The sequence below is a fragment of the Chlamydotis macqueenii genome, chromosome 2 (genome assembly GCF_036417535.1).
Source record: "Chlamydotis macqueenii isolate bChlMac1 chromosome 2, bChlMac1.mat, whole genome shotgun sequence".
Lineage (NCBI taxonomy): Eukaryota > Metazoa > Chordata > Aves > Otidiformes > Otididae > Chlamydotis > Chlamydotis macqueenii.
The window spans coordinates 124,610,646-124,633,399 of record NC_141557.1 but is presented as its reverse complement, the minus strand read 5'-3'; the positions used below and the strand labels follow the sequence as shown (position 1 = coordinate 124,633,399).

The following is a 22,754-nucleotide window of genomic DNA, read 5'->3' as shown; positions in this document are numbered from 1 at the left end:
ATCATCCTGCCAAGGCTGATTAGCCATGCTGTATGGTAGGCTTGAAGCGTGACAGATGGTGGCACATAATCACCTCTGTGTGGTGCTTTCTGCTGGCTTCCAACAGGCCTGCCTGGCAACCGCTTACACTGCGCAGAGAGGGACCCAGCTCAGCCCGGCCCTGGCGCATTTCATTTAGTTCTACCTAGTGCAGCTTGTGAAGTTTAGACACGTACTCTACCACTGCCTCTGAAGTATTGAAGCAAGTTTGTAAACAACTGAGCAGATGGCTTTCAGTAACTGTTCTGCTTCATTATCTCATAAAATTTCCTCAGCTGCTGCCTTAATACCATTTTTGGAAGCACATCAGAAGTTGTAGGAATAAACGAGATATAAAATCTGGTTTTACTACCTTACAATAAACCCTCAATATGGAATGTCAGGTTTTTCAGATTATACAACTTTTTGCTTCCGAGACTGAGGGGGAGAAAAAAAAAAATCCCCCCATTTCCCTTGGGACATATTAACTATTTTTACTCTTTATAGTTCAAACTGCTATTTAATTTACCTGTGCACAACCTAACTGCTACAAAGAAGTGAAAAATCTTCATTGCCCATGTTTAGTTTTCCCCATCCCTGCCATACTACAGTCATTTTTGGAAGTCAGGTGTTGTGGTCACACTTGAAGCTGGCAGGAGAGAGAATGGCAGACTCTGCTTTTTCAAGGAGACTGGAAAAGAGGTCATCTCAGAAGGAAAAAGTATCTACCTGAAAATAATCCCACTCTCCTATGTTTACCCAATTCAGGGCACCCCCTGCTGCCTAGTTCATGAAGTAAAATCAGAACCAGCTAAGATGGAGATTACTCAGCCTGCCCTCTCACTGTACCCAAATCCATCATGGCAACTGTTGAATTGCCGCTGCTCCTGGAACAGCAAGGGTGACCAGGGAGGCAAGCAAGGGTGACCAGGGAGGCAGTAATCTGATCACCCACTTGCATGAAAAATTTAGACCACCACCAGTTTTGAGAGCTCCTCATTAGAGATCTGATGCAACCGGAGCAATACTCAGTTTTACACGTGTTATTCAAGCAAACCTCAGAAGAGCAGGGATTTGAATGAAGGTCATGTCTGCAATTCAAAACATGTCAGACATGCTTCTTTTCGTATGCATGATAACTGGGACCAGTAAGGTGTCCCTGCTCCCTGTGTGGCTATGTAAATAAGCTGTTGAGGGTCTCTGTCATCTAAGTATTAAGCAATAACAGCTGTTACATCAAGCCAAAGAAGAGGAGCAGGAAAAAAAAAAAAAAAAACCAGCATCAACCAAGAACCAGAAGATCTCTGCACCTTTCAGGAGTCCTATCCATTAAAAAAGCATACTTGTTACGTAAGGACAGGACACCAGTTCTTACAAAGCAAACTGCTGCTGCTGCCTTCTAAAGGAAATTACTCAGATTATTAACAGGCTTCCACCTCTGTTTGATTTTACCGGGGCTAAGAATGTTGCTTCTACAATTCACTTAGTCCTGGTGGATCTAAGAAGTGAAGGAAAAAGATAGCAACTGAAAACATTCTTGCACAGTGATTTATCAGTCTTCCTGATCCTTGTAATTGTTCTACTATATTATTACAAAAGCAGTATTAAAAAAACTAGTTTAAGACTGATCTGCAAACTGATGTAACAGGTAATGAGGACATGTTACCTGAGAGATTAAAATAATGTTACAGGAAAGAATTTAATTACCCTAAGAACAAGTAAAATGTAATAACAGATCTGAGTAATATTTTAGAAAAAAAAAATCAGAAAGCAGTTTATTTGGATGTGCACTTGCTAATGTAATTCTGTAAGTATCTGTTTTTATCAGCTGAGGCTTAAGTTTGGTTAGCATCTGGAAACAAACTAATAAACCCCTAAAATACCTTTCCTCCTTCACATCACACCCCCTATTGACAGGCCACAGGTACTTTTCAAATCAGTAATTTTTTTCAAAAACATTTCCAATTTTTTTTCATACCGTATGTATGAAAAACACAGAGTAATGACGACCTTTCAGTTAACACTGGGTTATATCTGTATAGTACATATACAATGAGTATACACTTAAAAACAGAACAAGACCCCCCCAAAACCAATCTCCCCAACCCCCAACCCCAAAACAAGGTGTTCTGGGGACAAGAGTTAGGTTCAGCATCTGTAAATGGAGACTATAGTAAGCAAAACTGAGATGGAGAACCAGGACACTGTGGAAAGAAGCTGACACAAAAATAACTAACATATTACAAAACAAAAGCTGAAAGAATGTAGGAGAGGCTCTTAAGAGACATTCATGCAACAATAAAATAAAGCAACATCCAAATAAAAATGCAATGATCTTTATACCCAAAAGCTTTCAGTTTAGTAACATGTTTAGAATTGCAAAAATAAAATCAGGGCACTGATTCAGGTACAAGATCTCAGGGAGAAATTTTATCTCAAACAAAAGAGAAAAGAAATATTCTGTATGATGTGGAGAACAAAAGAGGAAGGGAGAAAAAGGAGAAGAGAGACACCCACACATAGGTGAACTACTTCATGTAACTCCAGAAACTAAGAACTGGATATTTGAGTTTAACATGTAAGGAACAGAACGCTTAAGGACATCAGCCTGAGAGACCCCACAAGAAGGGTAAGAAACAAACAGCTTTTGTTTAAAGATAGCCAACCGTCAAGAGAAATAGACTTAGTGTAGGGATACAGTCTTTCCTTTATATGGTAAAAAGAATAACCTTATCTAATTCCATTCTTATTTAGTAAGTAGAAAACAATTTTCTTCAGAAGCGTGTTTTAAGCGCTGATCAGTCATAAAGAGCTTACAGAAGTATCCAGATATCTGTTAAGATGATTACCCTGAAATTAAAAAGTAATAACGGCCTTCAGATCCTATTAAATGGCCCTGTGTTCTATTAAAAATATCCAAAAGAAGTTGTGGACTTTTCAAAAGCATGTGGTAATAAATATTTCATTTAGAGAGTTTTTTTTAATACTTACTTATTACAGTGATGTTTGAGATGTTTCCTATAGCTGTCTTCTTGAAATAATACATCTGGATTACAGGTTGTGAGCCAATCAGCATCTTGTAGCATTGGCTGTGAACTCTGGGCTTTTACCTTCTTGCCTTTTCTCCCTCTGGGCACTGGTGCAGACAGACCTACATAAAACCCCAATATATCTTATTCATCTGAATAGAAAAGCTCCCACCTCAAACTGCATTACAAACATACATTTAAAGCTAAGTATCACTGCTGTATTAATTCCTTTGTGGGCAACACAACCACCAAAAACTGAACAGCAACATAATTTAGTACAGAAAATAGCAAATAACAAAATCAACCAAAACTTCCATGCAAATTTAGGTGTGAAGATTTCTGAAATTCAGAGTGTTAGCCAGAAAATGGTGTTATATAAATATTTCTTGTAAAAACTCTCATGAATCTGAATGGCCATAAGGAAACAAGCTTTCTGATTTATAGCAATTTGAAAGAGTAACTCCAGCAGTAGGTGCCACTTAAAAATTATGCTAGACTATTTGTTCAAAATTGATTTAAAGGAAAGAGCACTGCATCCTACAAAGTGTGTAAGGTAGACTTCCCCTTTAAGTACGGACCAAGTCAAAGCCCACCTTACTCACAAAAACTGACAAGATCCTACAACATGTCAGAATGGCTATAGTTTAAACTAAATACATAGCATGACTGAAGCAATTCTTTCCTATTTACTAGCATCATTATGTGATTGTAGTAGACATACCGGAATGATTAACCAAAGCTCGAGTTTGCCCATCTGCAGTTGGAGTGATCAGATCCCAGATGAAACTTTTGATATTTTCATCCCCTTTGTAATGATTAAGACAATATACCAGGATAGTTCGGCAGATGGTTTCCACATCTTGTTCTGTTAGCTGACGTTTATAGCGCCCATGTGAGAGGATGTCAGTCCACCGACCCCAGCTACAAGAAAAAGACGTTCAATACAAGAGCCAGGGTGCTGGTATTTCAATTTGTAGTTTTGAATTTAACTCCTGGTACCAAGCAAATTGAGACTCCCTGTGTTAGTACTGATGCATTTTGCATTTGCAGGTTATGTCCGGGAATCCAACCTCCAGCACCAAAGAGTTAAGAATGTTTATTTTACAGAACAGGCAATAAGTTCACTGCTTGTAAAGCTGCAATTGATCTACACTCAAAATAATAAAGTACACATGTTTAACTCTAACGGTCCCAGTAAGCTACGAACAGGAAAGTCAACCAATTCCTACAATCATGGGATTTGGGGAATCATTCTTATTTTGATCCTGAAATCCATTATTAGCAATTGTTGTACACAACTTCCCAAAATAAAGACATTCATTCTGTTAGCAGTCAAATACAGCTACTTGCTTGCAAACAGATACAGTTCAAATTGGTGAATCCAATGAGGAAAAATAAAAAGTATCAAATAGCTTAATTTAAGCGGTGTCAAAACATGAGAATCTATGTTGAAAACCTCTAGACTGACTATTGATTTCATAACCACATTGTTCTTTACAAATACACTTTGTTACTCTCCACAATACTTAGAAAAGAGAGACTAAGCCTCGCTAACTCAGGAACTCTATACGCTATGGAGAAACCAGGAACAAATATTGCATCATCACAAAACTACATCTCTTACCAGTGAGGTCATTAGCCATCTGTGAGACACTCAGGTACTTAAAGCTAAATAACACACATATAAGCAACTTGTATATATAGCAACTTAAAATCTCACTGGCACGTATACAGCATAATGAGGTAAAGGTTACACAGCAAGAGATTATGTGAACGTACCAAAGAGAAGGAGGAGTTATTTACTACGTATGATTTCCATATTTTCAGTTGTTTAACCACAATCAGTGTATTTAAACTGTATATCCTTACCCATAAACCAACAAGTTCTTCTCCACCCTGAAACATTCACTTCTTGCATAACCCTGTGATTTGTCCTGAGGCCTACGGGGCTTTGTGCTAGGCTTCTCTTCAGAATCACTTTCCAGGTCTGAAAACTCCATCAGTTCATCCTCTTTGACTGCACTGTAGAGTCTGGTTTGCTTTCTTACTCTTGGTGTATCAATAACTAGGTTATTCTAAAATGAAAGTGAAAATGCAGAAGTTTAGTAGGGGGGTGGAATTTTCAATTTAATTGTGCTAGAAGATATCATAAAGCTCTTACCCTTCCATTTAAAGCATCAATATCCAGCTCAGCTTTCTTTGCCCACTTCTGCCAAAAATTAGGGTCATCCAAGGAAATGTCTGTCCTGTTCCCAGATGCAACAAAACTAGCCTAGTAAATGTGAAAACATATGCATTGGTTTCTTAACTGCATGCTACGAAGAATATCTGTTTTTACTGGTAAATATAATACTTAGGACTTATAAAGTGGTAGTTTCAAGAAGGAAAAAGGTAAACCTGTAAACTATTATGACTGGCAATACAGATATCCCAACATCTGTGAGGAAAATATCTGAGACAAGTACATTGAAAAAACTGAAGTGACACAGAAGGCAACTTAATACTACTTCCATCTCTCCTGGTCACATTTTATTAATTTTCCTCTGAATGTCGATGCACACCTTTGCAAATGTTGAGCCTTTTCCTTCAGATTCAATAGTAATTGTGTGTGTTCGCCTTAAGAGAATCTGGTCAATATCCTCTTCACAAAACTTAGACCCTTCATCTTCCTCATCCATCAGAGCACCATATGCCCCCTTTCGAAGAAGATCTTCTATTTCTTTCTTAGAAAGCTGTTGCACCTGTAACATGTAAGAGAGGGTTTTTAGGGTTTTTTTTTTTATCAGTCAATGTGTACATCTGACAGCATAGTCAGACTCATTGTCTCTTCTTTAGCATTTTAAGAACTGAAACTCCAAGATAACGTGGTGTTGGTCAATTAAACATTCATGCTCATGTCACCTTTGAAAGAAGAATACGAACAACAAAATTCTTCAGTGAAGTTATACGAGTGGTTTAAATGAACGATTCAATAATTCATTGTCACTGAATCCCCTTACTTTAGCTGTGATGACTGTTAAACTCCTCCTGGGAGTAGATTTAACTTACTAACCAGACAAAAAGCTAAAGCAAAAAAAGTCCAAAGCAAAAAAGCTACACCAGAAAAAGGTGACTAGAAGAACTCCAAAAAGCGCCAGGATCAACACGATGTAAAGGGTGGAATGATGAGAATGGATGAGGATTGAGGGAACATGACTCCACCTGCCCCCTTTTGGCAATAAGTGAGCCATTAGATGGGCTGAGCCAGTTCACACAGCCTTGCCCTTAATTAACCCTACTTTAAAATACATGCCATACTCCATCTGAAAACAACTGTTCTCCAGCTAAAACACAAACAAGCAAGAAAAGCGTTACACATTCATAGCATTTGTTGATCATGCACCTTAATATATTAATTCTCACCCCATTTGTGGCGTTTTCTCTTCCACTCATAGATTGTAGCACAGCCTTATCAAGGCCAAGCTTCAAGCTAGCTTTGTCAAACATTTCCCTTTCATAAGAATTCCTCGTTATCAACCTGTAAATTTTCACTGATTTGCTCTGTCCTATTCTGTGACATCGTGCTTGAGCCTGATGAAACAAAGACAGATATTCAGTTACTAGTGACAAAAGGAAGAAAAAAATTTAAATAATACAGCAAACTTACTCTAAAAGTTATTGCTTTCAATATAAATAATAATCTTTATGCTTTCAAGAGAGGGACAACGGATGATTTCTCTTGTAGGTGAAGAAACTTCACAGCAAAAAGGCAAAGAAAAATTTTCAGTGCAATAATCTCTTGTAATATTACCTGGAGGTCATTTTGGGGGTTCCAGTCTGAATCAAAAATGATGCAGGTATCAGCAGCAGTAAGATTAATGCCCAAACCTCCTGCCCTTGTACACAGCAGGAAAACAAACCTATCAGAATCAGGTCTTGAAAACCTGTCAATAGCTGCCTGACGCAAGTTGCCTCTTACTCGGCCATCAATTCGTTCGTATGGGTACCTGAAATAAAGACGCATTATAAAGAGACCTTTACTGCAATGACATTGTTTCTCTGTAAGAACACGCTTTTTTTTTTTTTTTTTTTTTAAAAAAAAGGAAAATATGCTACTATAGGCTCAAAAGAACTACAACAAATTGAGTGCCTGTTCCTCTATCCACTAACTTTATCAGTGGAAGACATACTACTCTGTCTCCTGCTTTACATCTTTTGGCAAAGGATAGACTTCCACTACAAGGAACAAAATAAGCATTCAGGCTTAAGCTAAAAAACTCTAGATCCACTAAAACATTTAACTGAGTAGCAAATTAAGTGGTTTAAAGGTCTCCATGTGAGGTCATTTTGTATTCACTTGAAAGAAAAAAAATCTCAGTACTTGCAACTTAAAGGTATATTTTTCCCTTTAGTCAGATCACTACATAGAATACCATAAAGTGTTTGAATTTCTTCCCTTTTCAATATGGATTACTCTCAGGTTAAATACTGTGGCCACTGAGGAAAGCACAGTTTATTTAGAATTGTATTATATTGTTGCTCTCACCGTCTTTGAATGAGGTAGTCTTCCAGTATGTCCAAGCAGCGCACCATCTGGGAAAAGATAAGCACCCTGTGGCCACCAGCCTTCAGTTTTGGCAGCAGCTTGTCAATCAGCACTAGCTTGCCAGCAGCCTGGATCATTGCCTGGAGCTGAAAATCTGGAGAGTCGGCATTGTGTGTTTCTTTAAACTCTTCCAAAATTTTCTCTTCAGCACCTGCAAAGATTGGACAGCAATACATGAACACTGCAAAGGGTTTTATTAATAAACAATGAGCTCGCCTTCAATACCCTATAGAAAATGCAGGAATGTTTTAAGCATTACATGAATAAACATTTATAAAAATTATTAAGCTTAAATTTAAAGCAAACATATACACAAATACAGCATAAAAAAAGTTGAACACTCTTATTTTTCTTCCCTCTTTTAAACAGGAGTAAGCCCTTTCCTAAATAAATTCATACAACTATTTGTCACACACAATTTCATGAAAAATTAAGAAAGAAAGATTAAAAAGTAAACCATATTCCTACTGATCAAATGGATTTTCTGTCCTTTTTACAGTTTTTAAAACCTGAAAGTAAAAATATCTTGTTTCCACGGGAAGCTACAAGCAATACAAATCACATCTGATGTCTGTGCCTCCAAAACAAAAACTAGGCTTAAACATGTGTATGATCTGGACCTGCTCCTTCCATTGTTAATAACAGAATCAAAATCCAAACAATGAAAAAAATAATTTCAGGGGGGGAAAATAAGTAGCTCTGAAATTATTATTTTACCTTCTATTTAGCTTTCTTTTCTCAGTTGATGTATTTTTTTTGTTGTTTGATGCAATTATCCAATGCATATATTCTCTCCAGAATTAGTCAAAAGTTCTTTCTGGCCACTCCCTTTGCCTATGAACGATATGCACAGCAGCAAATATTTCCTTGTACTGCTCATTAACTGAAGACTACAGACCAAGTTCAAGTTCTCTTCAACCTCTCCTATGCTTTTATTCCATTTTTAATGTCACTTCTACAAACAGTGGACTATTCCAAGAATTATCAGATTACTATTCTTGGCTATGTAAAAGGTTACGAATCTTCATTCTAAGCTTATTTCACATCCAAATAAACCCTTTTTGGAGCTGTCTTTTTCAGTCCCTCTGTGGGTTGGTTTTTTCATGTTTTTTTGTTTGGTTGGTTGGTTTTTTTTTAAAAACAAAATGTAGTCTATAAAGTATTTCTGGTTTGTATAATACTCAGCTTCAATACTGCTTTTGAATAACATAAGGAAAGGTGCGAGAGTTGGGGGAGGGCGGAAGAACAGCTTACTGCCAGGCTTCTGCTGAGCATCTCTTGTATCCCAGTTCTAAGTAGATGCCTGTAAACAAACACGCAAACGCACCCTCCCTGTGCGACTGCTGGTTCAGTGCCTACTGTAATGTGGTGTCTTAACTAGATACCACCCTAAACAGGCTGTCTGACAGCTTCGTATTGCTCAGCACGCTTGCACTACTAGCTTTTACAGAACGTGACGGACTCAAGATGTGATCACACTTGAAGGTAGTTTTATATTCCTGAATTTCCTTTACCTGGATTCCCTACACCAAAAGCATTACTGATCCTAATGGTCTGCACGTAAGAAAAACAAACCCATGTGAAAATAGTACAATCAGACACTCCTTCAAGTTCCCTTTAATCGTATCACTTCCCATCTTTTCAAATGGGTATAATTTGGGGTAGCAAATCTTAGATTCTGTACTGAGTTGAGGCAATTTCAGGCTATAGCAGGCTGCCAAGTAGTTCATATACAGTAACTTCAGTGATCTTCCTTGGTTACATCATTTATTTCTTACTCAACTGTGATATCCAAATTTAAGTTTCACTACTAGAAAGTAAACCAATATGCAAACACAGCATCTGCAAAAGCAAACCACCTAAGCCAAGCACACCACAAGAGACCCACAAACAGGTCTAACCCATGGTGAATTTTCAGTATCAGCTTGGTCACAGCAAGATCCACTTCCGTAACAGACCATGACCTCCAAAAATCTCTTTCAATAACCCTACCCTAGCTAAACTCTGTAAAAGACAGCCCTGTCTTTTTCATTTCTACTTCAATTGCAAGTAAGTTATGTTCATTGAATAACCCATTACCTAAAAGTTACTTGATGTAGTACTTGTAGGTCTGTTACCTAGCTGGTTTTTAGTAGGGGATGAAAGGAAGGTATCTGAACGTGTGCTTTATCCATCACGGAAGCCCTCTCTTCCACTCCTAATTAGGACAGGCTTCCAGGGCTCAAGAGGCCGTAAGGAACACAGTAAGAAACCTTTCCAATGTTCAACTCCGTAGGATGTGGAAGTACAGAGGCACTCACCACTGCTGGCTCTTGGAGCCAGAGAAAGAGGAATGATGCATAAATACTTGAGAATGGTTGCTATGGAGAAAGCCAGGAGTCCAGCTGTAAGAAAAATGACAGACAATGCCTTGCCCAAGTTGGTTGGAGAATATACAAGATGCAGTAACTCCCTCTAGAAGTCTACTCAAAGTCAGTCTCTGCAGACCACCACTCTCTTCTCCACAGAACGGATCGACCAATCAAGAAACAAACAAAAAAACTCCTCCACTTTCAACTCCTACCATACTACTTCCCATCCTATAAGCTTTTATGGCTTTTAACTAAAGATCGTCCAGAAGACTTGCTTGCAACTTCATGCAAAACAAAACACACAGTGTTTTACTTGGATATTCAAATACAAATGCAGTACTGCTTGCTCACAAAACCTGTGAACTTGGAAGAAAATGAGAAGGATTCAGAGACACTTTTATAAAAGCAGCTAAATCTTGAGAACTTGCTTCTACAAGAAAGCATTCATCAGGAGAACACTATGCAACATTACATGCTAGCACTGCAAGGCCTTAGTAGAACTACAATAAACTTGTGCCATCGCTCACAAAGATGTTAATTATCGATCGATAAAATAAAACCTCATGCTCAGACTACTACAAGATGTAAGAGTTATTTTCTGCCCTAAAACTACAAAGGACATATTTGTTCAGTTCCATCTCTACACTAACATAGTCAAGATTTACTAATTTTCCCTCAAATCTGAAGGCTTGATCCATTTGCCATGTTGCTGCATGACACCAAGGAAGTACAAATGTTCAAAAGTCACAAAAATGTTATAAAGGCAAAAGCTTTCAATAGACAAACCCACCTCCCTTTATTAGGATTAAGATACAGTCATCAAAAAATACTTGACATGTTCTATATAGCCACCTGGACTTCAGCAGTCTCTATCAGACACTGAATGATACAAGACTTGCAAGGAAAAACAAACACTGCTGTAGGCAACACTGCAAGCACTACTCGTGAGCTCTATTTGACAAAACAAAGTAGCAGCAAAATATTCAGTTTATTTCTTTCAGCAAAAACGAAACAAGGAAAAATAGTAAGGTTAAAACTAGCTAAAAACCAAGAAACATGAAAAGCATCAAGTTCAGAAGCTCATAACGTGAACAGCCTAAAATATTTTCTGGTAAAAATTTACATAGAAATTTATTTATGTAACGGGTTAACTTAAAACAAAGAACCAACAAACAAAAAACCCCTACACCAGAACCACAAAGCTACTTTACTGTATGCTCATCTCAGTTCAGAAACTGAGTAGCCCATCAGCATGGCTGGGCCGAAGTATGTTACAGTAACCATATATCATGTCTTCGGAATAATTTCTTGTGCATGGAATATAATTAGATGTCATTTCACGAATCAATTTAAGCATTTTTCCCCCATTTAAACAAAAAATGTCAAGAAAAAAAAACGTAAGCACTGCAATATGGAAGTCATACAATTAAAAAAAAAACCAAACCTGAAATCACATATGGCTCTTGCACAGAACAGTCTTTCGTCATGAAAGCTTATAACCAGCATTAAACCAACCATAGCATAAATCATACAGAGTAAGGAAGAGGAGCTGGGAAACAAGAAACTAGAACGCAACCCTTTATGGAGGCTTGTGTTACATCCTCAAAGGCAAGATTTTATTTGACCAACACATACAGGTTCAGCATACTTGACATAGCTATAGCTAGCTAATTCGTCATATGGTTGGTCACTGGAACAGGTTCCCCAGGTAAGCGGTCACAGCACCACAACTGTCATGAGTTTAAGGAGCATCTGGATGACACTCTTAGTCATATAATTTAAGTTTTAAGTAGTCCTGCAAGTAGGGAGTTGGACTCATTGATCCTTATGGGTTCCTCCCAACTTGAGATATGCTATGATTCTGTAGTACTTGCTGTAGATAATCCCGGTCTAAAACAAATAGTGTCACACTGAAAACAGTATTTGTCATAAAAGTCTAAGATGACATTCATACAAATCTTTTTCTGACTAGTTAAATTAGGAAAAGGAACTGACAACATGTGGCCATAAAAGCAGGCCTGATCATAATTTCTTACCTCAGAGCTTTTATTTAGAAATTTTAAGTTACTATCTCAATGTTCTACGGCAAGAAAATAAGTAGCAGTTAACTATAACTCTAAAGAAACTATTGCCATATTTATGCCAGCATCCAACAACCTGCATGATAACTGAAGTCTCATCTGTTAGAAATAACAGAAAGGAAAACTTGATAATACTAACATTAACTATGTCAGAGCTAGGAAGCCTTGGAAAAAAAGCAGCACAGATGTTTTCAAAAGCAATGCTGTCCTGGCTAGCAGATATACATACCTAAGAGAACCTAAAAGGTTAATTCACTTTTCCACTTAAAATAAACAAACAGACACACTAGAACAGAATTCCTAACTTGCTGAACTTACTTATAACCATTTTTCAAATAAGGAGAAAAACAGGAGGCCTACCATTAATAAGGTACGGATGATTGCAGCATTTTCTTAGTTCCATCATAGTGTTTAAAAGATTAGGTACATTTGCCTGACCTCCACCCTTGGAAAGAAAAGTGAAATTCTTCTCCAGAATAGCTCGATAGTACTTCTTCTGAATATTTGTTAGCTCAACTTCAATGATGGTTTCCTCTTTGGGGGCCAGGTTTTTTTCTACATCCTCCTTGAGACGTCTCAGCATCATCGGCTTCAAAATAGCTTGGAGTTTTTGCACCTAGGAAATATATGTTTAATAAATAACTGAATTAAAACTGCAAGGCTTCAAATATTTATTTTTCAATTTCTTAATTCTAAAAATCCTTGTTTCCTACCTGAGATTCCAAGCATAGGTCATTTGTAAAAAAAAAAAAAAACAAAACCAAAACAAAACAAAAAAAACCAAACCACACACATCAAAAAAAAAAAAAACCAAACCCACTTTCCTGAGTGACCTAGAAATGGAGTTCTTGTTAACTCAGTGACATGGACACTTCTAAAGTCAATTTTTAGTGTGCAAGCCTTCTGTTTAGTGAAGACCTCAGACCTCACTTAGAACTATCCTTCCAGACAAGGACAGTACTTCACACCACTCATACAAAGCTAACTCCAATTAAGCACAGCTATTTAAGCGAATCTGACTGCAAGATTAAAGTTTTGCAATTAACTTCTAACCACTAGACAGTATTTAAAACTATTTTTCCCCTTTACATATCTGCTTCTAATTCTTTTCTTATTTCCCTAGTTTTGACCTCCACTGAAGTAGAAAAATATTTAGGCCTAATCTCAAAAAGAAAATACTTTATTTCTGTAAATGTTTAACACACTGATAATTTTTACTGTCTCCAGTTTTTGCAGCATGTACTTTAACACACATCCTGAATAGGGGAGGAAGAAATGGGCATTTGCCTCCAAAAAAAAAAAAAAAAGCTAGATATTGTCAGTGTTTTGTAAAGTCCGTTACATAAAAAGCTCAAACATATTCCATATAGAAAAATACTGGCATTTGGGTTGGTTTTGATTGTCTTTCAAAGTACAAACCACCTCAGTGTTGAAGAGCTGATAATTCACCCTGAAATTGGTCATCTCCTGATGCAGAGCTGCACATCAGAAACATCAACAAAAGACACTTTCACCTGAATTCACATCATTCCCTTAGTAATAAAGCAACTTCAGGAGAAAAAATACAAATTAGTATGGAGGGATGAACAACTAAAAAAAAAATACATGGAATAGGATTGCAAGGCATGGAGGAGAAAACTGAAGTCATTAACACAAACTCCCCCATCACTTGAAAGATAAATCAAATTCCAATACATCTAATGGTGCGTCAGCAGAGAAGGTACTTCTTCCAAAACCTGTTACCCCAAGCAATCCAGGCTCCAATTCCGTTCATGGCTGATGGCACTATTTTAGTAATATTTCCATGTATGGCTTCAAAAATTTCCAGGTCTGCTCTGCTGACATTTTGAGCTGGCCAGGCAAGAGCTATGTTGAGAGTTAGGATATATTAACTCCAGCTCAAACACTATATTAACAGGACTAGATGGCTTCTGGATCAGAGCTGGCTCACTTCCAATCAGGTCAGAGTCCGTCCTGACTGGCATGCAACTGCCTGCACAATCTGTGGAAATATATCCTACAATTCCCTCAGGACACACTATGATTTTTCCAGGAGGTAAGGGGCTGCAGGGATTCCTGTTTTATAATTTAGACTATTACCTATGAAACAGTTGCTCTGAAAGACAGTGAACAAATTCAAGCCAAAGTCAGAAATACCAAAAAAGTGAATTTTCAGGCAAAACCAACATAAGTTGCACACAAAAATGCATGCAATTGTGAAGTTAGATTATCATAGGGTGCAAACAACCAAATTAAGGTGCCTAAATTAAGACGTCATGCTTCAGTCAACTCCTAATGTTAAGGTGATTTGACTGTTACCTACTGACTTCTTAAAACATTTTCATACATACAAGAAGAAATTTAAGTTTTATACACGATCAGCAGAAGCTTTTACATTTTAGATCTAAAACATGCTGCACTGAGTCTGTCATTTTGCATTGACTTATGCACTTCTTTTATGGGACAGTGAGAAATCTGCTTCTGAGTCAATTAAAACAATCTCCCTCCATTTGGTTACTTCTTGCTAAATTAGGTTTCAAATATGTTCTAATTTGCACAGGAGTCATTGATAAAACTCTCAGATGTTAACTCCACAGAAGTTACAGAGGACAGTCCCCTCACTCTGATACTGATGCTTAAGGAAGAATGTCAACAGACAAGTTAATTCTCTTAGAATGAACAAGCAATTCTAGAAGTATTTTCATCCAGCAACTCTTAGAAGACACTCCATCCCCATTTCTAAACACTACATTTTAACAAGGGGAAACTTTCCCTGTTTCTGCATGATCAATGGACAAAGGATTAAAAAAAAACAACAAAAAAACAACAACACAGTGATAAAGCAAAATGACTTTTGGTCAAAAGCAGAAAACTTAACAAAATGAAAACAAATTTAAAAAAACCAAGGATAAAACTACTGTGGTCTTCCAAGAAGTAAATAGACATTACTTGTAAAAAAAAGTAATGAAGTTCAGATATAATAAAATGCATACATTCACAATATCTAAATAGAAAAGTAAGTATGCAGGAGAAGTTTACCTGTTCTTCAGTTTTCAGATCACCAAATTCTTGCATGAATGTGGTTTCTGATGGGAAGCGACCTGGTTCCAAGAAGTGAAGCAAGCTAAACAGCTCTTCTACTGTGTTTTGCAAAGGGGTTCCAGTAAGCAGCACTTTATGTTCCTGAAAGGTTAAGAAATACTTGCCTGGGAATCCATCTAAATTAATTTTCAATGGAGAAATACACGAATTTCTCTTTTTCCCATATGTATCTCTCATATTTGCTTCCTCTCCCCTCCCCAAACTCTTTACATACAGGTCTTTCCAAGACATTTCTAACTATTATTCTGGCCTGCCTTCAGCGATAGCCCAGAAAAATACTTCACTAAAAGCACCTTCAGAAGTCCTCCAGATACAGGAAGACATTTTCCTGATCCACAACATCCCAGTCCTTTCACAAATATGACTTTTAAAGGGCAAAATAACAGCTGAACTTGGATTTATAAAGAGACAGAGACAAGAGGAAAAGTTGCATATTGCTTTAGAAGAGGAGCCCAGAGAGGTGCAGCAACTAGCCCAAGATCAAACATGAAGTAGTAGGACAAGGACTGAAGTGAGAAGTTCCAGATCTCCATCTGCAGCCGTGCCTGTAAGCTCAGCTTTCCTCTAACAGCAACCATAATAAGGAAAACAAAGTGCATACAGCATTTTTACAAACTTTCATTGTTAAGCCTCAAGATTCCTTCAAGAAAAGTACTGTTTAACAAACAGGGAAAAAAAAAACTAGAAGTGACCTACAGGTCACCAGTGCTTATGTGAGCGAATGTTTATGCCTCTTTATTATTGTTATCATAAATATGAGGTTTTGAGTTCCAGGTGTTAACTTAGCATGACTGCACTCCTCTCACATTTTTAAAGAATCTTCTGACAAAAAAAAAGAAAAAAAAATTGAATTGTCTTTTACATAGTAAATACTTTTTAAAATCACCATCTTCTTTTTCTCTGTATGCTTAATATATGTATTTTGTGCACATATCATAATCCTTATTTATGTAAGCATCAGAAATCAACTCACTTTTCTCTTCCTTAGTAGTCTTAAAGAACACCCTTACGGCCACACAACAAATTAACAGTAGAGCTGACATTATCGTAGAGCAGTTTAACCCTCTCACTCGTATTTGGCCATCTGACCCCATTATACCTTTAAAATCAATGTCTATGCGCAGAAGTGACTATGGAGTACGTCACATGAGAAGAGAGAAGGGAAAGAACAAATTTATCTTGATTATCTTAATAGCATCCACATAATTCTAGGTCTAAATCAATGAAGAGACTTAGGAATCATCAGCACTCCAAAAATGAAGGTATGCATATGCTTCCAGGTATTTTAAAGACCTTCTCAGCTGCATTCTGTCATTCTTCTTTGCACTCGAGGATTTTACTTGAGAAAAAAATATTTCATTTTACTTTTTGATGAAACCATAAATCAGGAGTAATAAGAATACAGAAGACGCAAATGTAAGATGTACACACTGACCAAGTCCATCATCTTGAGTCCTTCCAAAAGCTTACAGTTCCTGTTTTTCAGCCTGTGGGCCTCATCGATGACCACGCAACGCCATGGAATGTTACGCAGCTCCGGGCAGTCAGTCAAGATCATTTCAAATGTTGTGATAATGGCATGGAACTTGTAGGACCCCTTTATCACACGACCCTAAAAAGAACAGTAAAAGTTAAAGTAAACTCCCTTGTTTAATCTTCAAAATTCATTCTTTAAAAATATAGAACAGTACAAAGCTATTTTAAGCAAATGAAGTCATTATTGCTGACTCAATGAGGGAATTTTACTACTGGCTTAATGCTAGCTATGTTTTTAATCCTGTAAAAAGGCCCACAGAATCACCGCATATTCATTACAAAGATGTTATACAAGTATTTCAGTCATAATTCATATGGATTATACTAATGCCTCGAAGCATTAATGTATTGCTACAGTGTTCAAATAAGGTTTTCAGACTTTGTCAAGAGAATTTTCTTTTTTTCTTTTATATAAAAAGGTATGTGATGATTCTCCTAAACAACCAAAATAAGCCAGAAGTACATTAAGGCTTAATTTTTATGACTATTAGAATATCTTACTCCCAATAAACAGTATTTTTTTCCTGGTGGACATGAAGTATCTAAAACACCTACAATTCAAGTAAACAGCTTTGAAAAGCAGCAAATCTCTTAAGTCTTAAATGGAGAACGTGTACTTCTGCATACATTTCCTTGATATTTCTGTAAATTTGTGTTACGGAAAGCTCCACAGGATGATTTACTTGATGTCTGGCACCATATTCACTACTTATTTGGTTAGTTGAGGCTCTTATTTTCAGAGTTGATACTAAGACACTGTTGAAAAAAAAACAACCTGAATAAACTTTATCAAGATCATGAAATTAACATCTTTCTGACATTATGTTATATTTCTTCCCAATGTTGTTCAAAGAAAAATGTAACCTGTTATCTCCAGTGTCACTGGGTCTACACAGAAACACTGTCTCTCTAAGGATGGGCTTCACACAAGTTCAAAGCCACTGTTTTCAAAGCGGGACTATGTTGTGGGTTTTATATTGAATACTTTGAAAAGAAACAGCCAGTTTACAGTAAGGTGACCATTTATTCCTTCAAACATGTGCAAGTCTGAATCCTTTTATAAGTGACCTACATATAATCCTCTCCAAACTGTGAGGATCAGCACTGGTTACCGACTCAATAAAATGACTGGAAACCAGGCATCCCGAACTCAGCGTTAAATCTGCCTATGCACATCAAGAGTACTTCAGAGAAGTAATGACTTGCTCAACAGAGCTTTCTCATGGCATAGTCCAGAAACATTTATCTTCTTAGGGAGAAAAAGAGTTTTTACCTAGCAAACAGCAGATGAAGACACACTAAGCAGGCAACTTACAAAGCCAGCAAATTGAAACGTTGTAACCTCTTCATGAGCCAGAAGTAACTGAAAATACGAGAATAGAGTCCACAAGATTCGTTCCAAGTAGTGGAAAACACTTCCATAAGCAATCTCACGACTGTTACAGCAAGCAGTGCTCTTCAAAAACAATCACTACATAAGGCAGCATATCCAGGTGAAGCAAAAATCATAAGAGGGACCCTTGATTATATATTTAGAGTTGTCCAAATCTCACATTAAAATATGCATAGTGGTCTTGTCACAAAAGCTCACATTTTGTGACAGACAGTCAAATGCTGTACTGAAGAACACAGGAGTAAATCAAGTAGAAAGTTCCAAAAGCTCTCCAAGAGCTTTAGAAGGTGAATGATGTTGTTCTTCAACAGATTCAGGCCCCCAGCACTTCGGGAAGTATGGAAAAGAATCCTAAGTAATACCATTAATGTTACATTTGAGAAATTTAAATGTAGAAACTATTAGAAAAATGACCTATTGTCACAGATGAGTTTTTAGGCAACTAGGAATCAATTTATCCTGTTCCAGTGTGGCATCCAAATGAAGTTATCTGATGTTGATTTCTTATCCATTTATTCAGAGCAGTTCTTCCGTTTGAGGAAATCAATCTTCCTAATAGGTAGCAGTGGTCTGTTCTGTTTGGGAAATTTGTCTGGAAGTAACTCAAGCAACAGAGGTAGCCACAAGGTACAACAACTAGATATGAATATAAAAGTTGGGTTACGTTCTGAGGTATTACCTCTTAGCAGATACAAACTGAGAAGATAATTGCATGTGTATAAGAAGCAGACTTCTAAAAAGATGCACATTCCACCAATGGGAAACATGAAAGATTATTACGGTCTTTTCCCACCAACCTCAGACTCCACTTTGAGGAACAAGAGAAGAGATGCAAGAAATGGGCATGTTAACCAACTATAGCTGGAAGGCATCTGGAAAACTTAAGTTGCAGTCACTTTGTAAAATGCATTCGAAGTCATCTTTGGTGAAAGACAGAGTGCCCGTTGGTGAAATACTGCTTTAAAGTGCTGCATGCTAACCATTCTTTGCAGAAATCTGAGGTAATCCTAAGCTGATGACATGTTCATAGCTCAGTAGCTTCTCAGCAAGGAAGAAAAACATGCAGGAAAAAATACTCTCTTAAGCTAGCAACCACTGAGACCAAAAGGAATGAACCAGGTAAGCCAGAAAAAGTCCTGAACATCAATAGCATTATTTTGAGTCAAAATCAGCCAAGGACAAGGTATTCTGTTTCTACACGAGTGAGGTGGTTCTCTTTTTAGTCCTCATTACACTGTGAAGTAAATTTCCCTCAAAAACAAGTCAACTCTTTTGCAGGGCTCTGTCATTAATTTTACTTGGCATATATAGTTTTCCTGATCTTACAACAGAACTCTTTCTCAGAGGCAGAATACTACAGAAAAGCAACTACTTTATTCGATATTCCAACCAGGGAAGGCCCCCAGGACTTTTCGGTTACATGGCTCAAAAACACCAGAACAGACTTCCTTATGCAACCATCACAAGCATTAAGGCAGGAAGAGATTTCAGGGGAATGCCTCTGGTAGCATGGTATCTTTAGTGTTGAAGTCACATCGCTACAGAAATGTGTTTTGCTATCAATGACTCTCTAGCTTTTCAGAACTTGACTCTGGTTACTGCTGTTGACTCTGAAAAATCATCACACTACTGCAGATGCTGTAGGTGCTTCTTATGCATGCTGTCTCTTATAACTGCCCTTCAAAACCATTCAGACTTTCTTGATGTTCAGTTTTCTTTTTAAGAAACAGCTCAGCTCGAGAGGCCTCTTTTCACGTTACCACCTAAAAAGCCAAAGATGCTGATGTCTGGGTTGATGTGTTTGGCAAGGGGACCAGAAATGATATTGCCAAAGCCTGCCTTCTTTCTCTCCCTTCTCATCCCCCATCGTACGCCCACTGATGATACTTTAGAGGATGCCAGACTGAACACTACATGGGGATTTTCTTTTTGTCAGAACACGAAGGGATTTTTTTTCCCCGTAATTCAGTTTCTATCATGCGTTTCACAGCTGACATGGTCTTACAAAGAACAGAACACAGAAGGTGATTTCATGAAACATCTAAGCTAGCACCCACCAAAAGGACAAGTTCACTCAATTTCTCCTTTACCCTCAGCCATGGCAATTGTCTGCTTCTCCTCTTAAGCCAATTCAGGGAGCAAAGCTAGCAGAAAATGATTATTTTTCTGTGCCACGAGTGCTTTGTCATTACTTGCTACAGGGTCAAAATGACTGTCGTGGTCATTGCAAGAGGCAAGTTAAGAATACAGCAACAGTGGGAACAAAACTTTTCTGCAGCACATCTTGCTTTAGATCCTTTCAGTCGCCTTTAGATCAACGAAACAATATTGCCAAAATAACACTAAGAATCTGCACAGTAAGTGAGATTTTTCTGATGACAATCCTTCATGTTTCATGCTACATAACTGCTGCATCCTAAGGAAAAGAACATACTGAGAACAAGCACCACTTAAATAACAAACATGATTTTTAATACAGGAAACATATCAGTAGAGATAGTATTTGTATAAACCCAAATTTTTAAATTTGATATAAAATACTTATCTCTGATAAGAAATAATTTTAAAACCAGAAAAAGTACAAATCAATTCCAGTTCACTTGTGTGTACACCTAGGTAAGAAGCAAATATTATTGTAAGGAACATATGCCACTAGATCTAAGTGTAGCAACTGTTATTCAAACCAATTTTCTTTAACAACAGTGTATATTTTGATTTGAAAGTTTCTTTGATAAATTGCTGAGAAAACAGTTATTTTCTATGCCAAACAGATTCGATTTCTAACTACTATAAATTACTATGTGTTTTCCTACTGTATTTAAGTATGGGATTCTATTTCTGTTTGCCTTAATGGCATGTCAAGTTGTGCCACAGTCATCACCTTCAAGTCATTTTTACCCAGTTCTTTCCCTGATATTTTCTATCTTGCAGCCACCCTCATAGCTTTGCTCTAAGGACTACTCTTTTTCAACACTCTTTTTGAGGGCAGAAAGTGAGAACTAGGCAGAACTGGACTGCCCACCACATTACTGACAAAGAGAAGGATGCTGTAACTTTTCGACTCTTTATTAAAGACTTATTTCCTCCTATACACCTGCACCACACTAGCCCTTTTAACACACATAGTCTCACAGTATGAACTCATGTTTAACTGGTCACACATCATACTACAAAAGGATCTGCATTTGTCTTGCAGCACTCCCAGAACTGAGCTCTCCCTGTTGTAAGAATCACCTGCATTCCTTGTCCACGGATAGCCCTATATTTAGCTACTTTGAGTATTTATTAATACAGCTTACTCTGTATCCATGAACTGTCTTAATTATTTACCACTCTCACCATCTTTGTGTCATTTGAAAACTTCCTCAGTAATGATTTTATGTTTTCTTTCAGGTCATTGATAAAAGTGTTTATATAGCTCATGGACATGAACCAATCCCTGAAGAACTACGCTGGAAATGCAAATCATTTCTCATTTACAATTTCATCAAGAAATATCAGTTAGCTAGTTTTAAATCCACTTAATGTGTGCCACATTGATTTTATATCATTCCAGTTTATTAATCAAAATATCCACTGGCATAAAATCAAATGCTTTACAGAAAATCTAAATATATAAATTCACCACTATCACTTCTTCAAGCTCAGATGGAAATAATACTCCACAATGTTTCAAAATCATGTTGAACTTCCACTCTTTTTTTCTCCCAAGTGAGGAGGATTACGTTGTTTTGCAGTAACATTCAATGTATGTACCTTATTTTCCTCCAATCCTGTTTACTTACTCTGGGCAAAGCCATGCATTTAAGTGTACAGATTCGTTGCTCTTCACAGCTTTAGTTTTCCAATTAATTTTCTGTTTTTACCCTCCATCTTTTCTGTACCTGCTTTCCTTCTCTTATAAGAGCTATTCAACCCAAGCACAGTAACACAGATTCAAAATATATCTGACTTACAAAATTTGATAAAGAAGCATCAACAAGTTTAATTTCTGCAAGCTGGTCTTTTCCTGGAATTGCAGGCAAAGATTGATTTTTAAGCTTAGTTCCAATTAAAGTAGCTTCTCCAATAAGAATCTTTTCTGCCAGCTCTCCTCAGGAATGCAAAACAATGAAAACCTTCCATGAAACAATGAAACCCTGAACAAGAATTGCACCATCTCCGCAACTCTTGGTCCCACTCTATTTCCAGCTAATCTCTTGGCTACTATTAATACATATGCCTTCATTATTAGCCAAAACCTACTTTATCAGTAGTAAAAATCTAATTGATACTTAGATTAACAAACAACAGTGACAAAAAAAAAAAAAAAGAAAAAGAGAATAAGAAAAATCAGTAAGAGCTTTTACCTGTGGATCTTTGAAATACATTTCATACAACTGAATGGTCCGCCGGCTTGCTTGACTCCCATGATACACAACCACATTCAACTCTGTCCAGGTGCGAAACTCCCTTTCCCAGTTGGGAATTGTGGACAACGGTGCAATAACCAAGAAAGGACCATGGATTCCTTTCAAATATATCTCATAGAGAAACGTAATGGACTGGATAGTCTTTCCCAACCCCATTTCATCTGCTAAAATGCAGTTTCGTCTGAAAATAATAATAAAAATAGCTGGAATGATTTATTCCTAATTTAAAACACAGAAAATCATTAAG

The 22,754-nt window shown here is 37.1% G+C and overlaps 1 protein-coding gene across 2 annotated transcripts in view; it reads right to left on the bottom strand.

Annotated features, from left to right (window-relative positions):
* Window positions 1-22,754, bottom strand: part of CHD7 (chromodomain helicase DNA binding protein 7) — a 133,482-nt gene that overhangs the window by 14,727 nt on the left and 96,001 nt on the right. For both annotated transcript variants that reach the window (XM_086740854.1, XM_086740855.1), the window contains exons 12-23: window positions 22,445-22,688; window positions 16,602-16,778; window positions 15,104-15,247; window positions 12,425-12,680; window positions 7,573-7,783; window positions 6,838-7,033; window positions 6,450-6,617; window positions 5,609-5,788; window positions 5,209-5,319; window positions 4,917-5,122; window positions 3,769-3,968; window positions 3,010-3,169 (exon numbers count right to left, since the gene is read on the bottom strand). In XM_086740854.1, the coding sequence (XP_086596980.1) occupies window positions 3,010-3,169; window positions 3,769-3,968; window positions 4,917-5,122; window positions 5,209-5,319; window positions 5,609-5,788; window positions 6,450-6,617; window positions 6,838-7,033; window positions 7,573-7,783; window positions 12,425-12,680; window positions 15,104-15,247; window positions 16,602-16,778; window positions 22,445-22,688 (2,253 nt within the window). The remainder of the gene's footprint in view (window positions 1-3,009; window positions 3,170-3,768; window positions 3,969-4,916; window positions 5,123-5,208; window positions 5,320-5,608; window positions 5,789-6,449; window positions 6,618-6,837; window positions 7,034-7,572; window positions 7,784-12,424; window positions 12,681-15,103; window positions 15,248-16,601; window positions 16,779-22,444; window positions 22,689-22,754) is intronic.